Source organism: Larus michahellis, chromosome 2, assembly GCF_964199755.1.
Source record: "Larus michahellis chromosome 2, bLarMic1.1, whole genome shotgun sequence".
Classification (NCBI taxonomy): Eukaryota; Metazoa; Chordata; class Aves; order Charadriiformes; family Laridae; genus Larus; species Larus michahellis.
The window spans coordinates 163,523,556-163,544,474 of record NC_133897.1 but is presented as its reverse complement, the minus strand read 5'-3'; the positions used below and the strand labels follow the sequence as shown (position 1 = coordinate 163,544,474).

The following is a 20,919-nucleotide window of genomic DNA, read 5'->3' as shown; positions in this document are numbered from 1 at the left end:
TTTCCATCTCTAGAGCTGTCAGGCTTGTGCCAGCACCAAGTGTACTTTTAGAAGAGAGTATTCATCCTTCTTGGAAGAGGGGTGATGTACTTTAAATGGGACAACAGGGGGAAAAGTCCCTCCACTACTGCCAAGAGTTCAGTGAGAAAAATATGTAAATTTGGGTAAGATCCCACATTTAGCAATTAGTTTTATTTGTGTGAGTGAGTGGGTGGAAATAGAGATGACCCATTTCCTGAGAAAGACTAGGAAAGCAGATCTGATGCAGAAAGTAACAATGAGAAAAATAAGGAGAAAGGGTGGAGGAGGATTTCCTTCGGGTGCCCCTGATTGGGTCATCACCACTCCTGGTGTGGGAGAAACGCGCCTTTGTCAGAAAGCCTGGCGTCTCTTCATCTACTCATTCAAAGGGTCAGTTTCTTGATTCATCTCTTGAAACAGTGTTTGTGGGAAAAGGAAAGCTGAAGAGTCACTGTTATCCAGTGTGTAAGGTGCCTGTTGACAGTGGGGGTGCCCGGCGGCCTGTGTGTGGAGCGGCCGGGGCTGCCGCATGCCGGACACAGCCGGTCCCAGCCGGCTCCAAGGGCCCCAGCGCAGGACACAGCTGAGCCCCTCAGCCAAGCTGGGGGCGCCGGGGGGAAAAGAGGTTTGCGAAAGGGCCGAAGGCGGCCCAGGCAGAGGAGGAGGAAGGCAAGGAGGGAGCAGCAGCAGAGGGAGCCCCAGGGCGGAGGAGGAGGAGGGCAGGAGGTGCTGCAGGCCCGGAGCAGGGATCCCCTGCAGCCCTGCAGAGACCCCGCTGGAGCAGAGACCCCCCCTGCAGGCCGGGGAGGGCCCCAGGCCGCAGCGGGGGGATATTTCCTGCAGGAGCTGCGGCCGTGGAGAGCCCAGGCGGGAGCAGGTTGTCCCTGAAGGACAGCAGCCCGGGGCAGGGCCCGCGCTGGAGCAGGGAGAGGGGTGAGGAGGGAGGAGCGGCCCCGAGGGGCTGGCACGGACGGACCCACACCCCCAGCCCCAGCCTTTGTGCCACTTGTCAGGGGCAAAGAGATGTAGGAGCTGGGAATGAAGGAGTAGGGTTGAGATCGGGAAAAAGGCAAAGGGAGGAGTCAGGAGTGAAAGCCTGTGGCTAGCTGAGCCTTGGAAAAAGGAGTTGGTGAGGAGGAAGTGGTTTAGTTTTTGTTTCTCAGCATCCTACTCTACTTTTAAATAAATTATTTTTTTACAAATCAAGTCTGGTTTGCCTGTGATGGTAATTGGTAAGTGATCTCCCTGTCTTTATCTTGATCCAAGAGCTTCTTTGTCTTATTTTCTCCCCCTATCCTGTTGAGGTGGGGGAGTGAGAGGCTGGGTGGGATCTGGCAGCTGCCTCAGGTCAACCCACAACACACAGGTCCACCTTCGGGTGCGCATTCCTGACTGAAGCTGAGTGATGCTGGAAGTCCTGTGGTTTTCCTGCATCTCTTACTGCAAGCTCAGCTGTAATATCTCCTAATTTTTACTGATCAAATTATCTTTGTATTGCCCTATTTGGTCTAATAAGGCTGCAATCTCTCTCTCTTGTCACAAGTGCTTCCTGTTCTGCCTCTGACTGTTCCTTTAGCACTTGATCAGAACTGCCTTCTGTAGGTACACCATGCCTTGTATCATCCAATTTAAACCGTAGAGCGGACATCTGAATCAGGTTATTGTGCTGTTGCTGTTGTAATCTGTCTTCATTTTGTTTTAATTCTGTTTCCACTTTCTTAATTTTTTTGTAGTTGTTGTTCCAACAAGCTTACAGTCTTTGAGACTTCAGTACCTCTGTTCTCCAGTTCTTGTATCTGTGCCACCAGTTTCTCTATTTCTTTCTCACAGGCTGTAAATTCTTGATGGTTTTGCTCCTTTTCTAATAAAAACTTATTGTGTTCATCCATCTTCTATTTTATTTCTGCTTGCAAAGCTTCTGCCTTGTATTCTCTAAACATTCCAGAAATCTTTGATGTCACTGTAAGTTTTAACTGTTCTTCCAGTTCCTTAATTTCTTGCATACCATTAATTTTTCCTTCCTATATCTTACTTATCCATCAGTTGCCACTTTTGCATGCTTTTATACAAGGACTGTAATTTGCTTGTTTAAATATACAGGCTCCAATAATTACTTAGCCAAGTCTTGATAACTATGCAGTTGTTCCTCATGTTCTACATCCTATTTTTTTCATTTGAGAGGACAAGCTCAAATAATCCTTTCCTGCCTGACAGTGAAGCTCTAAATTCTCCTTTGCTAAAAATTCCACTTCCAGTCCTAGAAAGTATTTATAACAGGATCCAAGGGTTGCATTATTTCTTTTACTGTTTAGTAGCATATCACTTTCTCTTTATTGTCTTATAGAGTGGTACAGGATATGTGAAACTTGTCAAAAAACTAATGCTCTGTTTGTACAAAAACTGTAGGTTTTGCTCCACATTTGAATCATGAAACACTGAAAAATGTCCACATTTCCTAGCTGTTGTTTGATTGTTTTTTTCTGATTCTGTATGGAGATCTTTAGCCTTTTAGAATAGGGAATGCTGCCTTTTTTTTTTTTGGTTTTATTTCTGTTTTTGTTAAATGTATGACACAGTCATGTCTTAATCTGTGTTTACATCTCGTAGGAGTTATCCTCATAAATAAGGCTGTCTAACTGAATTAAGCACCTCATTTTGAGAAGAGATGAACCACTGCAACCTCATTCTCTTTAACAGGAGAAAATCGAGTTGTAATAAGATGTAGGAATCAGGGTCCAAAAGAGAACAGGATGAAATTCCTCTCTCAAACCCACCTGAGACATCTTAGGAAATGGCTGTCAGAGTTCAAGGAGTGTCTGGACAACGCTCTTAGTCATATGATTTAGTTTTAGGTAGTCCTGTGAGGAGTAGGGAGTTGGACTCTATGATCCTTATGGGTTCCGTCCATCTTGAGATATTCTGTGTTTCTATGATTCTGTGATTTGAATGAAAAAACTATACTCCCCCTCAAAATACCCAGCGAGAGCAAAAAAAGTTTCATTTCAGCAGAAACCACTGAAACAGTGTTGTTGCACTTCTGAGATAAATATCTCTTTTCTGAGAGGTACCTTAAGAATTCAGCTGGACCCAGATAGAAATTCTGGATTCTCAGAATTTGTGATGGGTGGCTGTTTTGAATTTCTCTTTGCTCTGGTAGTGATCTGCCATCACTGGGCTCAGTTTTATGCAGCTCTGCATTGCCCTTGGGAAGCGCACTGTGTGCTATTGCCAGATGCTTCAACCTTGCCCCTGCTGATGCACCTGAGCAGAGTGGAGACCTGATGCCTTGGGTCACTGATGTGAAGCAGAGACTGTAACACCAAATCGCAATGGGGAGAAGAGGCGGCAGTGACTATGAATTCCTTTTGGGCTCCTGTAAATGTCAGGCCTTGGTGGGAGGCACTTTCCAGTTGCAGTATGGTAATGTGGCTCCTCCCCTCTCCTGGTTCTACCAGCTTGCCAGCAATAACTGAAACAAAGTCCAATGCTGGCAGACCAGTACTAGAGCAATGGACTGGGATCATGGACCAGAAGACTGTCCTGAAATTGCAGGAGATACAGGCATAGCCATGGAACAAAGCAACTCTTATGCTGAGACCACACAACTTGACCCAACTGCATGACTTTCTTCCATCATAGGAAGTGTTCAACTTGTATGAGACTTCCAGATATTTGAACTGGCCAATTTACTGACAGCAGAATTTAGACATCTGCTGGATGGACTAAGTGTCATAACTTGTCTTGGGATCATGATTCAGTGTGTGTCAGATCACACTGCATCTCCACTTTGCTCATGTCCCCAGACTTCCTTCTTTTGGAAACTAATTCAGGGTCAATGGCTAGAAGATAGGCAGGTTTTGTATTCATTTGGGATTAGACAATTTCCAGGTTGTAAATGACATGAAAATCTTTCCTTGGTCTGCTGGGTTAGACACATCCATTTTGCCCCCAACCAGTTGGGATATCTGTTTCAAGGTAACTTTGTCTTTCAATCTTCTAGGAGGTTCTGAGAATCAGAATGTGAAAAGATTTGTATACTTTTAAAGCAGTAGCCTCTGAGAAGCCATTTCCTGGCTGTCATTTTCTGTCGCCTCCTGTTTTCAGCAATGAGATCCAAAACTTAACAAAATCTAGTGTAAATAACCACTACTACAAACCTGTTTATGCATTTCAGTCTATAAGAATTACAAAAACACTTTAGAATTCTCATTCATCTTATTCTAGTAAAAAAGATGTAATATGAAAGTTTGAATTTAGAAAGAAAGAGAACGACCTTCAGAAATATGTTTTTTTATATCTATTAAATCACTGCTATAGAGTGCCTCTTGTTTGCACCCAGGACAGTTAAGGGTTACTTAACTCTCTGAGATTATCACAGATTTCTCAGGTGCTTCAGTTAGAAGAGCACAAAATCTCTCGAACTCTAGCTGCTCGTGTAATGTAAGAGCAGATCAAGAAAGGTTACTGCTTGACTGTGAGACTAAATTAAGCTATGTTTCCAAGGTTTCTTATTGCCTTTGAGACAAGGATATAAGTGCTCATATCCGTATTGGGTTCTTAATTTTTCTGCCCTTTCCTTTCCCAGTCTCTCTTTTCCAACAATAAAGCATGTTTCTTTCATTTTGCTTTCACGTCACCATTTTACTTTGCTGTTCACCATTCTACCGCCCACTCCTCTTCACCCCTACATTGCTGTGCTGTCTGAAAGGGAAGTAAAGGGCAAATTGCTTTAAGAGTATGGATATAGGACCAAATAAAAGTCAGCGTTGCTACCTTGGTGAGCATAAAAGGGCAAGAGCCCCTGAGGTGAGCATGAAAGGAGATGTAAAGAATTCTGGTTGGTGTAATTGTCAGAGAGCTGCAGGGATGCCAGGGCTGGAGCTTTTATGGCCTGTAGGACTGCAAGTTTCTGCAGAGAAGAGATGATCTGATGAAAAGCTACGAGAAGCTAGAAATATAAAAATGATCAAGGTTGTGGCTTACCTGGATCCAAATGGAAACCTTGCCTCAAAGCATCAAGTGCCAAGTGTAGTCTCTGATTCACTAATGCACTGAAATATGGGAGGTCTCCTGATAACACTGGTGTTCTTTTGCCAAAAGATGTCTATATTTTCTCTGCATTGTACCCAGAGCACTCAGCTCTTGAGAGCTTCCAGCTCTAAATCTTGGAATTAAAACATATTTATCTGTGTTTGATCCTGGGATGTGCTGGGCACCTTCAGAAGATGATGAGAACCCTTGCATGCTGTTTGCTTGGGTGAGGATGAATCACACCAAGTACCTCTTAGGTCTGCAGAACTGGACAGTGTTTATTGTTAAAATAGGATTTTCTGTCAGAATCAAAAATCAAAAAAGAGGGATGTCATAAATTGAGAATTGAATGACTCCCTCTTATTGGATGCACAACTCCCTTTGTCATGCTTCCTTGTGTCTGCATGCTACAGCCTCCTTGTAGGTGAGAAGTTTGCTTTCAGTAGACCCACTATGCCTTCTGGCTGGAGACAAGGGCTACATTACTTAATGTACTGCAAGGGGGGCATGGTTTGCCCTCCTCTTTCCCTATTAATTTTAGACCGTCCTTCATCAGAAGTTAAAGATCCTGAGAATGAATCTGGGGTAAGAATTGTAGAAACTGGATGTACTTGCAGCCTAGAAGGCCAACCGTATCCTGGGCTGCATCAAAAGAAGCAGGGCCAGGAGGTCAAGGGAGGTGATTCTACCCCCTACTCTGCTCTGGTGAGGCCCCACGTCCAGTACTGCATCCACCTCTGGAGACTCCAACATAAAAAGGACATGGACCTCTGAGCCCAGGGGAGGGCCACAAAGATGATCCAAGGGCTGGAGCACCTATGCTATGAGGACAGGCTGAGAGAGTTGGGGTTGGTCAGCCTGGAGAAGAGAAGGCTCCGGGGAGATCTCATGGAAGCCTTCCAGTACCTAAAGGGGGCCTACAGGAAGGATGGGGAGGGACTTTTTATCAGGGAGTGTAGTGATAGGATGAGGGGTAATCATTTTAAACTGAAAGAGGGGAGATTTAGATTAGATATTAGGAAGAAATTTTTCAATGTAAGGGTGGTGAGGAGCAGGTTACCCAGAGAAGCTGTGGCTGCCCCATCCCTGGAGGTGTTCAAGGCCAGGCTGGATGGGGCTTTGAGCAGCCTGGTCTAGTGGGAGGTGTCCCTGCCCATGGCAGTGGGGTTGGAACTATATGACCTTTAACGTCCCTTCCAACCTAAACCATTCTATGATTCTACGATCTTGTAGGGCTTCCTCATGCATATGGGTGTTGCACATTTTATGCGCTTATTTAGCAACGGGAACATTTTTCTGTTATGCTCCATAGTCTGTCTGTCTTCAATCCTGCGTGTAAAATTATTGCCTTTTCCCACATGCTACTGTTTGAATAGCCAAAGAACCCACCAAAATATTTATATAGAAAATAGGCAGTAAAGGAACAGAGGATGAATTCATACAGTGCACAGCTGTTTGAATAATGCACTTTATAGATCTGTGAAATATTATTGACTCTGATAGATACATAACCTCAAACATTGTCACCAGAAGCAAGGAAAATCCTCTGTGATTTGATGCAAAGTTACAGAATTTTTAATGGCTACACCTCTGATTTATTTCACTGAAGGGAAAGGAGAAATGAACAGTGGTCTGGCTGCTATCTTTACCCAGTCTTTCTCCCTATACCTTCGAAAGGTATTGCTTTTCACTTTTTCAGCATGAAGCGAATTGGATAGGGGGCTTTTTATTTTTTAAGTTTCAGCATCCAGTGTCTGTATAGGAAGTGATAATGTGTTTGGCTTATCATTGATTACTATGTTTTTCTGGGAATCAGCATGGATGATCACAGATATTTCCTCTGTCCTGCATAAACTTCTGTAATATGTAGCAGGCAGCTCTCAGATGACAACACACTCGGGAGTCCTCTTCCAAGGATCACCAGCACAGGACAGAGAGGTCTGTTAATGTTTCCTGAGAGGGAATGTGGTTTTTTGCACCTGAAAACCCTGAGTTCAAACTTTTTTTATGGTCAATGAAGTCATGTCTTGCATAGATATTTGACGTCCCTTCTCATGCTGTTTCCATGAAGAAATCTTTTTTCTTGCCTGTAAGGTTTTTCCTCATTGACTTGCCAAACAGTGTGCTGCCTCATCTCCCTGGCTGCAGTAATTCAAACAGAAGTTCTGGTGACAGGGTCCGCTGGAGGGCAACTCCAGCACTGGCCTGAGGAGCAACAGGAGCTCCAGTCTCAGGAAACAGCTAGATTGTCTGCAGTATGTGTTAGCTTAAGGGTTGTTTATTAAAATGTAGCCTAACTCGTGATGAAATTTTAAGCCTTGGAGCTGTTCGGGTATAATTCAAAGCAAGGTGGAAGCTATGTAGTTTTGAACTTGTCTGGCTCAGTGTTACTGAGCCAATCTTTTTGATTTACATGCCGCAGGAATGATCAGGGAGGAGCAGTCTGGTCTGTCAGGGCTCCTGGTGGGATTGATCTGGTTTGGCAGCATGACGCATCAATATTATCCAACAAATTGCTTCACTCACAATACCATCGCCAGTGAATGGCACGGGAAGAAAAGTAGGCAGCAATTTGTAGGACCAGATGAGAACTGAGATGGTGTGGCATTGATCTGAGGGGAGGAAGCAAGGGAAGGATGGAGTTCAAAGTGTCAGTAACAGCCTGCTCCCCTAACTTCTCCCTCTACTGTTTTCGATATAAATCCTTTGATGTAAGTCCATGGGCCCTGATGAGATGCACCTGCGAGTGCTGAGAGAGCTGGCAGATGTTATTGCTTGTCCACTCTCCATCATCTTTGAAAGGTCATGGAGGACAGGAGAGGTGCCTGAGGACTGGAGGAAGGCCAATATCAATCCAGTCTTCAAAAAGGGCAGGAAGGACGACCCAGGGAACTACAGACCGGTTAGTCTCACCTCCATCCCTGGGAAGGTCATGGAGTGACTTGTTCTGGATGTCATATCCAAACACGTTCAAGAGCAGGAAGTTATTGGAAGTGGTCAACATGGATTTACCAAGGGTAAATCATGCTTGACCAATCTCATAGCCTTCTATGATGTTATAACTGGTTGGCTAGATGAGGGCAGAGCAGCAGATGTCATCTACCTTGACTTTAGCAAGGCTTTTGACACTGTCTCTCATACCATTCTCATTAGGAAACTGAGGAAGTGTGGATTAGACAAGGGGACAGTGAGGTGGATTGAGAGCTCGCTTTGAGACAAGACTCAGAGGGCCGTGATTAATGGAGCAGGGTTGAGTTGGAGGCCTGTGACCAGTGGTGTCCTCCAGGTCTCAATCCTTGGACCAGTATTGTTTAACGTATTCACCAACGACCTGGACGAGGGGACAGAGCGTATGCTCAGCAAGTTCACTGATGATACCAAACTGGGTGGGATGGCTGACACCCCAGAGGGCCATGCTGCCATCCAGCATGACCTAGACAAGCTGGAGAGCTGGGCAGAGAAGAACCTACTGAGGTTCAACAAGGACAAGTGTAGGGTCCTGCACCTGGAGAGGAAGAATGTCAGGCACCAGTATAGGTTAGGGGTGGACCTGCTGGAAAGCAGCTCTGAAGAAAAGGATCTGGGGGTCTTGGTAGACAGTAAATTATCCATGAGCCAGCAATGTGCCCTTGTTGCCAAGAAGGCCAACGGAATTCTGGGCTGCATAGGGAAGAGTTTGGCCAGCAGGTCAAGGGAGGTCATTCTCCCCCTCTACTCTGCACTGGTGAGGCCACAACTGGAATACTGTGTCCAGCTCTGGGCTCCCCAGTTCAAGAGAGACAGGGATCTACTGGAGAGAGTCCAGCGTAGGGCAAATAAGATGATTGAGGGATTGGAGCATCTCCCTTATGAGGAAAGGCTGAGAGAGCTGGGGCTCTTTAGGCTGGAGAAGAGAAGGCTGAGGGGAGACCTTATTAACGTTTACAAGTATCTAAAGGGTGGGTTTAAGGAGGACGGAGCCAGGCTCTTTTCAGTGGTTCCCAGTAACAGGACGAGGGGTAACGGGCACAAGCTGGAACATAGGAAGTTCTGAACAAATATGAGAAAAAACTTCTTTACGGTGAGGGTGACAGAGCACTGGAACAGGCTGCCCAGGGAGGTTGTGGGGTCCCTTCTCTGGAGACATTGAAGACTCGCCTGGATGCAATCCTGAGTAATGTGCTCTAGGCAATCCTGCTTTGGCAGGGCAGTTGGACTATATGATCTCTAGAGGTCCCTTCCAACTCTGAAAAATTCCATCATTCCATGATTCCTTTGGGATTAGGTAATGCCCTGTGGTATGGCTAGAACACTAGAGATGACACGATGAGTTATCTGAAGCTAAAAAAATTTATTCTTCTGAAATTAAATATTTCTTCGGTTCATTTGAGTTCAATGTAATAATTAACGGACAGGAAGAAAACCCCAAGCCTCTGCACCCTGCCTGATCATTAAGACTTAAAGTCTGAGAGTGATCTTGGTGCTCCTGAGGGGAGGTCTGACCACCGGAGCGCCGAAAGACTGAAAGGTGGCAGTAGCTCTGCCTCTTGAAGGGGGAGGCAAGGGGAGACAGTGACACCCAACCCATCCATTAGTGGAGCCAGCCTCATGAGGAAGGCTTTAACGTCAATATGCTAGGTGAGTCAGTACAGGTCATCAGGGATTAATACGTGTCCAGGCACAGGAAAACAAAGTGAATATTCAAATTCACTATTTAATTTTAAAGATGACCAATTCACAAATCTGTCTCATAAGAGAGAAGGGACTTGGGGTGGTATGCACTGCCTGCATAAATAACATTGATCCTGCAAATAAGAAGGATCCATGTCCTATAAATCATTTGGAAATTTACTGAGCTTCCCATAAAAGAAAATTGGCTTTTTCATTCCTGCTTCTGTTAGGAGGTTGTTTCAGTCTTAGTCCTTTGCCAGCTACAACTTCCTATGTCTAAATTGCATTTATTCATGGGCAGTTTATATGTCATCGTTCTTGTGCCAGTGTTGTACTTTCTTGTACCTCACTCTTCTTCTTCCTTCCTGATGTTTTTCCTTCCAGTGTATTTATAGATGGAGAGGGGATCTGATTGCTCTGTGTTTTGCTTAGTTAAATGTGCCAAGTTCCTTTAGTTCTTTTCTTAAAATCACCTTGCTGTTTCCTGATCTTCCTTTCACAGTCCCTGTTCCACATTAATTGGCGATTTTCTGTGGTCTCCCTACTTTACTGAAGTCTAAGTAAGCTTTTCTGCACTGCTCTTATCTTAAAAAAAACAGAACAAAACAAAACAAAACAAAAAAAACAAACAAGCCAAACCAAAACAAACCACAAACCAGCTGTATACTCAGAGAGGTACTACCTAGCCTAATTCTAATGAGCCAGACTTAGCCTAATTTTAGTGAAACATGAATTGTACTGAAATTTCTCATTTATTTCCTAACTATTCTTTCCTTCAAAATCTACCATAAAGCCTTATGTATTTCTGGGGTCACACTCAGGGACCCATAGTGATGTCCACTTCAGTCCCTTTGCAAAATTACTTTAGCTTCTGCTCATCACCAGCTCTTCTGTACCTTTATGGGTCTCTTGGATTTGTTGTAAACCTGTATTACTGAGTGCCCAGTTCACACGCCACTTCTGCCAAGGTTCTCCAGCTTCATCTTCACTAAGCATGCCTGACCTCTTTGATCTTAGCACCTTGGCTGTGATCTTTTTCAAAGCTTTGAAAAAGCTTTGAACCTGCCCTTTAGCCTTCCTATCTGTGCTCTTTATAAAAAAGGTAAGCAGGAGGGCAAAATAGCTTATTATTTTTGGAGGCAATTTCTCATTTATCATTACTGTCAGCCTCATATCACTATCAAGAAGTCCTTTCCTGCACCTTTGTGGTGGAGGACCTCCTGTAACTGTTTTGGTGGCTTTTGCAGCCTGATTTTCCAGGTTCAGGTGTAGATTTTGACCTCCAGGTCCGGTTCTTATTTGTAGTTTTTCTGTTCATGCCTCATATAATTTTGGAGAGGTTCACTCGGCTGGACAGAGATAAAACTCTTGTCTTCAGGATTTTTTCCCAAGCCTGAAAAGCAGACAGCAGCTAATTACACACAAAGAGGAAGAATCATGTCTGTGCAATTGCCTCCACGCAGATAGCAGCCCACTCTGAAGGCTCTGCTGCCACAGCGTCCATACAGCAAATGTTCCACTCAAGTGAGAACAGGTCACGCAGACTCTAGGAGAGCTCAGGCCATAAAACTGATCCCTCTTTTGCTTGGGTGGATTGGAAGAGACTGGTGAGGATGACCAGCCCACGAGGATGACCAGCCCATGAGGCAACTTCCTCATGGGAGTATTTAGAGCCAGCTGGAGATGGTTTATTTCATTCTGAGGAAAACCAGAAACACTGTATGGTCAGCTGTACCTGTTGATTCTCAGCATGATTTATGCCATTTCTAGTTCAGACAGTACTTCACTGTAACAGAAAGTGTTGTTTTAGCCTGTCAAAACCGTTTTCCGTCTACTGTCCTGTTAGCAGGGACTGAGCACAGTCATACAACAGTGTGGATTTCTGTAGACGTAATGACAAAAAGGCTGTTTTATTTGTTATTTGTGCTCACATTAACGTGGTTCTGTTTTACATCTTGCTCTCACTATTACTGGTACCGGCACGACCAAGAGGTATGTAGGCAGGGGAGTGGGGAAGCAGAGATCACAGAATCATAGAATGCGTCGGGTTGGAAAGGACCTTTAAAGGTCATCTAGTCCAACCCCCCTGCAGCAAGCTGGGACATCTTTAACTAGATCAGATTTTTATCTGTGTTTGCTGCTGAAGAAAATGTGTGGGACTCTGCATCTTGCAGTGACCTGTGTTTTGATCAGGAAAACCCTCACAATGCACTGTTACGAAGTAAGATCCAACTTCACAGTGTGGGAGTAGGAACCCTTATTTTTATGCTTTTGTTTAGGCATAAAGTCACTGTTTGGCAATGCCTCCCTGCCTGCAAAGACTCAGAGGAAACTCTGAGGAATGGATATTATTTGACTGTCTTATGAATTATATATTGATATGTGGCTTAAAAATAGAGAAAAAAAACAGGTAATGGGTTTTATTGTTTCCTGTATGGGGCTTGTTTATTTTAACTGGACAAGAAGAAGTCTGGTGCAACTCAACTGAGGATGTCTTTAGCTTTTTCCGGCCACCCAAGGTGAAGCTGATATTCTGCTTGTGATATTTATAACCTCCTTTGGAGCTATTTTTAACATTTTGCCTGAAGCTTTCATTGAAAACTGACTTGTTCTCAAAGATTTTCAGGAAAACCATTCAATTTTAAAAGGAATAAACTGATAAATTTTGAACATTTCTATTTCTTTTTGATTTTGAATGTAATCTTTGGGTTTGAGCCTTTAACACTTTCATGGCCCTGTGTGTTAATTTCCATGAATGTCACTGGGGTGTTGGGGGACTTTAATCTGAGGTCCTCTATATCACTGTCCTTCCCTGCATTAACCGAATTGACAAACAGTGTCACTACTACAGTGAGGTGCAAGGCATTGCAATGCACACATATGCGCAATTGCACAAATCTTGAAACGACAGAATATTCAGAAGCCTCTTGTGTCTTCTGGGCATAGGACCATTTGTTATAGTCTCTTTTTAGGAAGAACGTATCTATTTCCATGATGGTTCATACCAGAATTGCTTTACGCCATTCTATTATCAAGGCCAGACCTTTTGACATCAGGTGCCAAACACTCTGCAATAAATTGTTTATTAGTAACTAATTAATGTCATTCTTTGTATTAAGATGAAAACATGTTTGGTCGCCTGTAAAATATGATGAGTGGCATTTTTGCCCGCATTCCTTAGTATTGCAGATCTTACTAGTCTTCATATTCTTTTTACATCTGGACCTTTAACCTTAACGTTTAACCTTAACTTAGGTTTCTATGGCTTTCCTATGCAGTTTTTGTTTTGAGCAGTTAAACCTGGTGGGTACACAGGAAGATGTCTACTTATGACTTCTAGAATATCTCTGGCATTCAAATGAATTTGCCAAAATTTTGGGGGTGAACAGGGAAAGTTTAAAGTAAGATGAAGACCTAGTTCCTTTATGTCATTACAACTAGTCCAGTTTGCAAAGGCAATAAAGGGTGTAAATAACCTTGCTATGAAGTCACCAGTATTGAGATATGTTCATGTGTTTCTGATATCCAAGGCTGTATTGTAGTCAATGGTTCTTGACTGGACCATGAGTGAAGCCAAGGTCTGTCCAGCATCCTCTCTTAGGAGCTGAATGTCTCTGAGTCCACTGAGAGTTTTGACTACGCGGTCATTGAAACTGGCACATTGGTATAGTGTCCCCAGCTTTGTGTGACTTAATCTGAAGCACCAGCCAAGCCTCAGGGAATCAGTTTTGTAAATGAGACTCTAACTCCCTTCCCCAGCCCTCTGAGCTGCTTGGGAGGAGAGGAGTCAGAAAGAGTGAAGTTGGGCCTCGGAAGAAGGGGGTGGAGTGGGGCGAGGTGTTTTTTTAATGCTCAGTTTTCTTTCTTACTATCCAATTGTGAATAAATTAAATTAATTTTCCCCAGATTTAGTTTGTTTTGCCTGTGACAGTAACTGGTAAGCAGTCTCCCTGTCTTTATCTTGTCCTGTTTATGAGGGGGAGTGAGAGAGTGTCTGGATGGGAATTTGGCCCTCAGCCAAGTATAACCCACCGCAATATTAAGCAGCAAAAGTCTAAAAGCGGTAGCCAGACAGTTATAGCATGCTATTCTTGGGAACAAGTCTGGTGGAATGGACATGCAGTAGAACATTAATATCTGCATACTGGGGAGTGTCTCATTACACTGCTGTGGCAATCCCCCTTTAATACCATATTGCTGTTGTTTGGAAATGATTAGGCTGTATGGGTAGTCCAAATAGGGTATTTTTGTTAGTTAGAAAATTGTATTGCATATAATTGTAATGAAAATACATACATAATTCTTGCACTTGCTCTGGAAGAAATCAGGAGCACAGCATTAATTAAAAACTCCTACCATAGTGCAAGGACAGCATAAGGGAGAGAAAGTTTAGATTTGGTTGCTGTTATTTTTAACTAGATACTGCGTGTATTTAGAATCTGAACTTCTTTTATTTTCTTTTCTGAAAACTAAAATGCAAATGGAGAGTTTTCATGCCTGAAATCTTGCCTAAAACAGACATCTAAAAATGTTAAAGGTTGTGCTGGAATTATATCCAGGTTGGCAAGGATCTGCCAGTTGGAGTAGGTAGGGTAACATGAACTTTGAGCTGAGGAGGACCATGATACAATTGCTTCTGAGGTGTTTGGTTTTCAATGTTTGTTTTTTCTCCTCATCAAACCTCTTTCTTCAGCTTTTAACCTAGCAAAGACAGATTTGGTTTATCCACTATTACACCCCTAGCAAAGATTTTATTCTAAGTGCAACCTGTATGAGCTGTTCTTTATACAGCAGTTCACAGAAATCTGGGTGTTTTAACTGTTCATTTCCACATACTGTTATACTCTTCTGAGGAAATAGTTCTGCTAAGCGTCATAATGTCTTCAGGTGCTGGGTGGACCTTTACAGTTATAATCATAGAGTCATAGAATACCAGATTGGAAGGGACCTCAAAGATCATCTGGTCCAACCTTTCTTGGCAAAAACACAGTCTAGACAAGATGGCCCAGAACCCTGTGCAGCTGAAGCTTAAAAGTGTCCAGTGATGGGAAACCCACCACTTCACTGGGGAGATTATTCCAACAGCTGATTGCTGTCATTATATAAAATTTTCATCTTGTGTCCAATTGGAATCTCCCCAGGAGTAAGTTGTACCCATTGCCCCTTGTCCTTTCTGTGTGACTCCTTGTAAAGAGAGAGTCTCCATTTTCTTTGTAGCGACCCTTTAAATACTGGAACGTGATGATAAGGTCTTCCCTAAGCCTTCTTTTCTTAAGGTTGAACAAGGCCAATTCTCTCAACCTTTCCTCGTATGGCAGGCTTCCCAATCCTTTGGTCATCTTTGTGGCCCATCTCTGGACCCTCTCCAGCCTGTCCACGCCCTTTTTGTATAGTGGGGAGCAAAACTGAACACAATATTCCAGGCAGGGCCTGACAAGTGCTGATTAGAGTGGGATAATGACTTCTTTATCTCTGCTGGTGATGCCCTTGTTGATGCAACCCAGCATCCTGTGGACTTTCTTTGCCGCTGCAGCACTCTGTTCATTCATATTGAGCTTGTTGTCCACCAGGATCACCAGGCCCCTTTCCATAGAGCTGCTCTCCAGGCAGGTAAATTCCAGTCTTTGCTGCACTCCTGGGTTATGTTTTTCCAGGTGCAAGACCTTACACTTGCCCTTGTTGAACTTCATAAGGTTCTTGTTAGCCCACTCTTCCAGCCTGTCCAGGTCTTCCTGCAGGGTGGCTCTCCCTTCCGAAGTGGCTTGTTCCCCACTCAGTTTGGTATCATCAGCAAACTTCATCAGGATACACTTGATCCCATCATCCTAATCACTTATGAAGATATTGAACAGGGTTGGGCCCACTATCGATCCCTAGCAGAACCTACTTGTGACAGGTCGCCGGTTTGAAAAAGAGCTATTGACTACCACCTTCTGGGTGCAGCTTGTCAGCCAGTTCCCCAGCCACCGCACAGACCACTTGTCTAGACCATAACCTGTCAGTTTCTCTAGCAGGAGGCTGTGGGGAACTGTATTGAAAGCCTCTGAGAAATCCAGGTAACAATGTCCACCGCTTGCCCCACATGAACTGAACAGGTTACTTTGTCATAGATAGTGATCAGGTTTATCAAATATGATTTGCCCTTGGTGAATCTGTGCTGACTTCTCCCAGTCACGTGCTTCATTTGACTTGTGATATCCCTAAGGAGGATTTGTTCCATAACTTTCCCGGGAACCGAAGTAAGACTGATGGGCCTATGATTTCCTGGGTCCTCCTTTAAGCCCTTTTTGTAGATGGGGGTGACATTAGCTTTCTTCCAGTCTTCTGGGATGTCCCCTGATTGCCACGACTTCTCAAAGATTATGGAGAGTGGCCTTGCAATGACATCAGCCAGCTCTCCTAACACCCTTGGGTGGATAACGTCAGGGTCCATCAATTATTAAGGGTCAAGTTCCTGCAATAGTTCACATACCAACTCTTCCTTCACTGAGGGTGGGTCTGTGTTTGCATCAATTGGGATTTTGGTGGGTTTTTTGTTTGTTTGTTTGCTTGTTTGTTTTTTTTTAATTAACCTTTATTTTAGTGTTTAGAGGCTCAGACACAAATCAGCCTGAAAATATCTGCAAACACGTGTGAGATATGAGGAATTTATAAACAAATAGACCAAACAAACAAGTACGAGGGAAAATGCAGAGAAAGGGGGATTGACATCAACATTGTGTTCCAGTAGGTCAGTGGGACATCTGTGAACAGGTGGAGGTATCCTGAGCTACCAAGTGGTGGATTAAATACTGTACTGTACACTGACTCTTATTCCTCGTTCATGAAAGTGATGATAAGGAAAGACTGAGATGAATTTTTTTCTCTCTTTAGGCTGAGCTCATATATGCCAACTTTCTGAAGTAACCTGCACCATGCATAACTTAAGCCAGTGAAATTGCTGATGTTTTCTTTTTCTGTCTTCCTTCATCTAACATAGTGATGACCTATGGGATAGCAAATGACTAGAATACAGCTGGTTTAGATATGATTAATGTTAACATTTTCATGATATGATAGCCTCAATATGGAACAGCAGAATGATAATCACTATGTATAAATTGAATTTTCCTAGATGTGAGATTAACACATTTGTTTTCTTTCCACAGAAGTTTCCACTTCCTTTATTTTGTATTAATTTTTTTCACTCTTGTCTGATCTCACTGCCTTTTATTGTAGATATTTCTCTATGTCTCTCTTCCCTACAAGAAGCCAGGCGCTTTTCACAGTCTTTCCTCATTACTCACATGTCAGGCCAGTGTGTCCACTCCAACTACTGTGAAATAAGAGGGGCCAAATTAAAATCGGTATAAACCCACTTTAATTAAAACTCCAAAGCAGAATAACAGGCTCAGTATTTCTGAGCATGCCTGTTCTCTCCAGCACTTCTCTTTGAGTGTGGATGCCCAGGATATGTTTGCACAGATTTTTAGATTGAATCAAGTAGTCGCCTGTGTAACAGCATGTCGTTTTTAATTCTTTCTCTGCAGGTATTACCAGATAAGAGCTGGACTGAAGATCCCATCCAGGATTCCCCACAGGGTGTTTGCTACGATTGCGGGACAGACAGGTAAGCAGGTTGCAGAAGGATGTGACGTGGGGTGAGATGGCGGAGGAGGGGGCGTGTGGGGACCTGGTGAATTAAGGCTATGAATTTCAAAGCATGAGCTTGGATTTGGATCCAAACCTGAATTTCCTAATGATTAGTGGCTGTTCAGCTCTCTGCTCTTGTATGGGTTATTACTGAATTGGGCTTGAGTTTTGTGTCTGTTTCCATGTTTCTCTCTGGATATGTGCAAGGGGGCTTGTTTCAGACCAGGTCATGCTTGGAGGAGGTGGATGAAGAGCAGTCCTTGCCATTGTGTGGAAAGAGCAGCAGGAGGAAAGTCTGCTGAGGTGGACAGAATTGGTCCAGGAGAGCACTGAGTAATCCAGATGTTACTTAGACTTTTTTAGACTTTTTTTTTTTTTTCTTTTTTTCTGAACTTGCAAAACCTGGGAAGCCTTATGAATTGTGCTGCAACTGAAAGAAGGAAAACAAAATTGCACACTGGGGAAAAGCTGTGCATGTAAAGAGAAAACTTTACAACCTGCCTTAAATGTGTGGTTAACATGGAGTGCTGTCACGTGGTGCTGCAGAGGTGGGAGCATCCCAGTTAGTGTGGGAACGAGTGTTGAAAGAAACCTGACCAAGTGCACGCCTAAGTTCACCCTGGAAGAAACTGGTGCAGGCTGGATGCAAGGTCCTTCGCATAAGGATATTTACTGGTAGAGCAATGTTGTACCGTAGGATTATTGCAGAGCTTTCTCTGCTAGTTGTTCTCCAGGTGTATCTTCATTATTCGGACATTTCCGGGCAGACATCACGGTCTGTCACATCTGTTAATTTATTGCAACATTATTATTACCAGCATAGATCGCGTAACTTCTTGTGGAATTTAAATTGCGCTTTTCCTGTTGGGACTTCATGTCAGAAAAGCAGAGGAAATTCTTACCGTCTTGTCTGCAAGCAGCGTTTCTTATGTGTGGCTTTCCTTGCTGACAATGGAAAGAGTTGGTTTACTATTCTAAGTGATTTCTGGATGCAAATTGTTTCAGTGTTAACGGCAGCATGTAAAAAACGACTTATAGAGTCCTTTTGACTCAATAGTGTGCACAGAGGAAGGCAAAATTTGAGTGCAAGATTAATGAATTCCTGAGCTTGGGTATCACGTTGTAGTTCTTATACTTTTTACATTTGACATATTCCAATTTAACATTATTTGGTGGGTTAAAGGTTCTCTTTAAGTAAAAATTTTTTTTTTTCAATTTGGAAGTCTGGTTCAATTACATATATATATTAAAACACAAAATTATTATACAAATTATATTTGTATAAAACACAAAGGGTTATTAAAAAAAAAAACAAAAGAAGAAATCACCTGAATAAAAATTTGCGAACTCAAAATCTAAGTAAAGAAATTGATTTGGGAAATGAACAAACAAAGACACAAATGAACAAACCTAGTCCAGATTTGGCAACCCTTGAAGTCCCCAAGAAAGAAAGAAAACTATTTTTCATCATGTTCCAGTGTAGTTTGCCCTTGGTGTATGCCGAATCCCCTTGAGTTCCTTTGCTCTCTGGAAAAGTCCTCAATTTCCATTAGTTTATGGTATAGGCAGTCTTGAACTAATGAAGTACTCTCAGTATGAAGATATCTAGAATTTTATTTTCTAGGAGCAAAACACTCTCAACAGCAAACAACAAAACCCACTATTCCTATTCTCATTAAGGCAGGGATGGCTATATTATTTAAGGAAGAGAATCAAATATTTTCTCTATTTATTTTTTATTCAGTCTTCTTTCACATCCGCTCAAAACAATTCCTGTATAAGCATGGGCAGGAGAGAGTCGAGGCTGGCATTGTGGTTACAGGATTAGCAGCTGACTTTATAGTGCTAATGCAATCCAGACTGGACTCTAATAGGTTTATAGGGCTAACATCAAGACAGGGGGTATTTAAGCTATTAAGGATTTAAACAGTTTTTCCTTGGCTATCTTCACAAGTACTTGTTAATTGATTTCATAGGCCTGCAAGAGAGCATCATTTAATGGGATTGAACTTAAAGGCAAACAGGCTGTAATGTTCTTTTTGTTCTCATGCCACTGATCTCTCTCAGTATTCGGATAACTGGGATAAGACTAATTAAATTGCTGTGTATGTTTTCAATAAGACACTCCTTTTAAAGTCATATTACAACAAAATGAGGGTGGTGTTATAAAATAGCAAATAAACTCCTACAGCACCAAAAAGAATGAATACAAAATAGGTGGGATTCATGCCTTTGGTTTAAAGAAGATATTTTTAATCTTTTCCTTATCAGGTTTGTAGCGTCTATGAGAACTGAGTATATATTTTGAAAGCAATTATGTAAATTTATAAAGTAAAATCTGTAAATATATGCAGTAATAAAGTATCTAAAATATGTAATATTCAACAGAAATAAGAAATAGTACTTCTCTTTCAGTGCATGTGGCCTTTTATTTTTATTAAATCTGCAGGATTTACAATAAAACCATAGGAACTGACAGCATTAGCGATACTTGCTTCCCACTAGATGTTTTCACCAACAGAGGCAAAAAAAAAAGTAGCTTTTAAGAATTCATCAGAGGAGAAGCTGAAGCCAGTATCAGGCATTCCCTTGGTGATTGCCAGCCAAAGCTGAACAGGAAAGACTCCATCCATGGCAGGACTGGCAGGCTGCATAGGAAGCCTTGATAACCTTGCTGACGTGGTCTATGGGTTGGCTGCATCCTGTCTGCATTGTGGGAAGAGAATGGTCGATGTGCCGCAGTCAAGGCAAAGGGGTGCTGTGCTGGAGAGCAGTAGCCCCTGTGGTTTGGTCACTTAGATCGTCGCGGCTGCACATTAGCTTGTGCTGAGTCTGGCTGTATGAACATAAATAAGCCATGTAGCATATATAGACGTGCATATATATATTTATTCATAAAAAATATATGTACATTTCATTCATACTCCTAAGCATTTTTAGCAAGGTGGGTTTCCTTAAAGACAAGAGAAGTCTGGTGGCTTGTGACTTTTTGAGCAATGAAAAGGAGAGAGGGAACAAGGCTTGTTGTGCACCGTCTTTAGTTGCTCTCATGCCGGTTTTCAGAGGCTGTGAAATTTAGCTTCCTGTCTTTGAATAGATATCATGACTGATGCAGCCTGCTTTTGGCTTGTAAAGAACAAATTATGCTCTCTGCTTGTTCTTGCGCAGCTCATAACAGTGCATACTTCATTGGCCTCCTCATGAGTTCTGCAGGGCTGAGCTTATGCAGACATATCTTAAAGCTAAAATCTAGAAATGTCTTTCTGAGTGGATTTGTGGGGCTTTTGCCCCTGGTACTCTTCAGCAGCATGGCTTGTTAAAGTCGCTGTGTGATGGTGTCCACCTGCAGCGCACAGTGGGCTGAATCTGCATGACCCAAGCACGAACAGCCAAAGGAACTGGGCAGGTGAATATACCATCTCACAGTAGCACATTTGTATAATTAGCTCCTTGTCTGAGTTGTTTTATTATCCAGTAAGTGTCTTCCGTAAGTTTTTAGGCTACTGTATAAATTCTGGGACAAGGATTCATAGAAGTTATGAATATACAGTCATTCAGTGATTTTCAGTATATTGATACAAGATG

General features: G+C 42.8%; 1 protein-coding gene across 2 annotated transcripts in view; it reads left to right on the top strand.

Moving 5' to 3' along the window:
- Window positions 1–20,919, top strand: part of FAM135B (family with sequence similarity 135 member B) — a 222,141-nt gene that overhangs the window by 80,253 nt on the left and 120,969 nt on the right. For both annotated transcript variants that reach the window (XR_012585806.1, XM_074577897.1), the window contains exon 3: window positions 17,232–17,311. Coding sequence is in view for 1 of the 2 variants with exons in the window: in XM_074577897.1 (XP_074433998.1) it covers window positions 17,232–17,311 (80 nt within the window). In the remaining variant the exon portion in view is untranslated. The remainder of the gene's footprint in view (window positions 1–17,231; window positions 17,312–20,919) is intronic.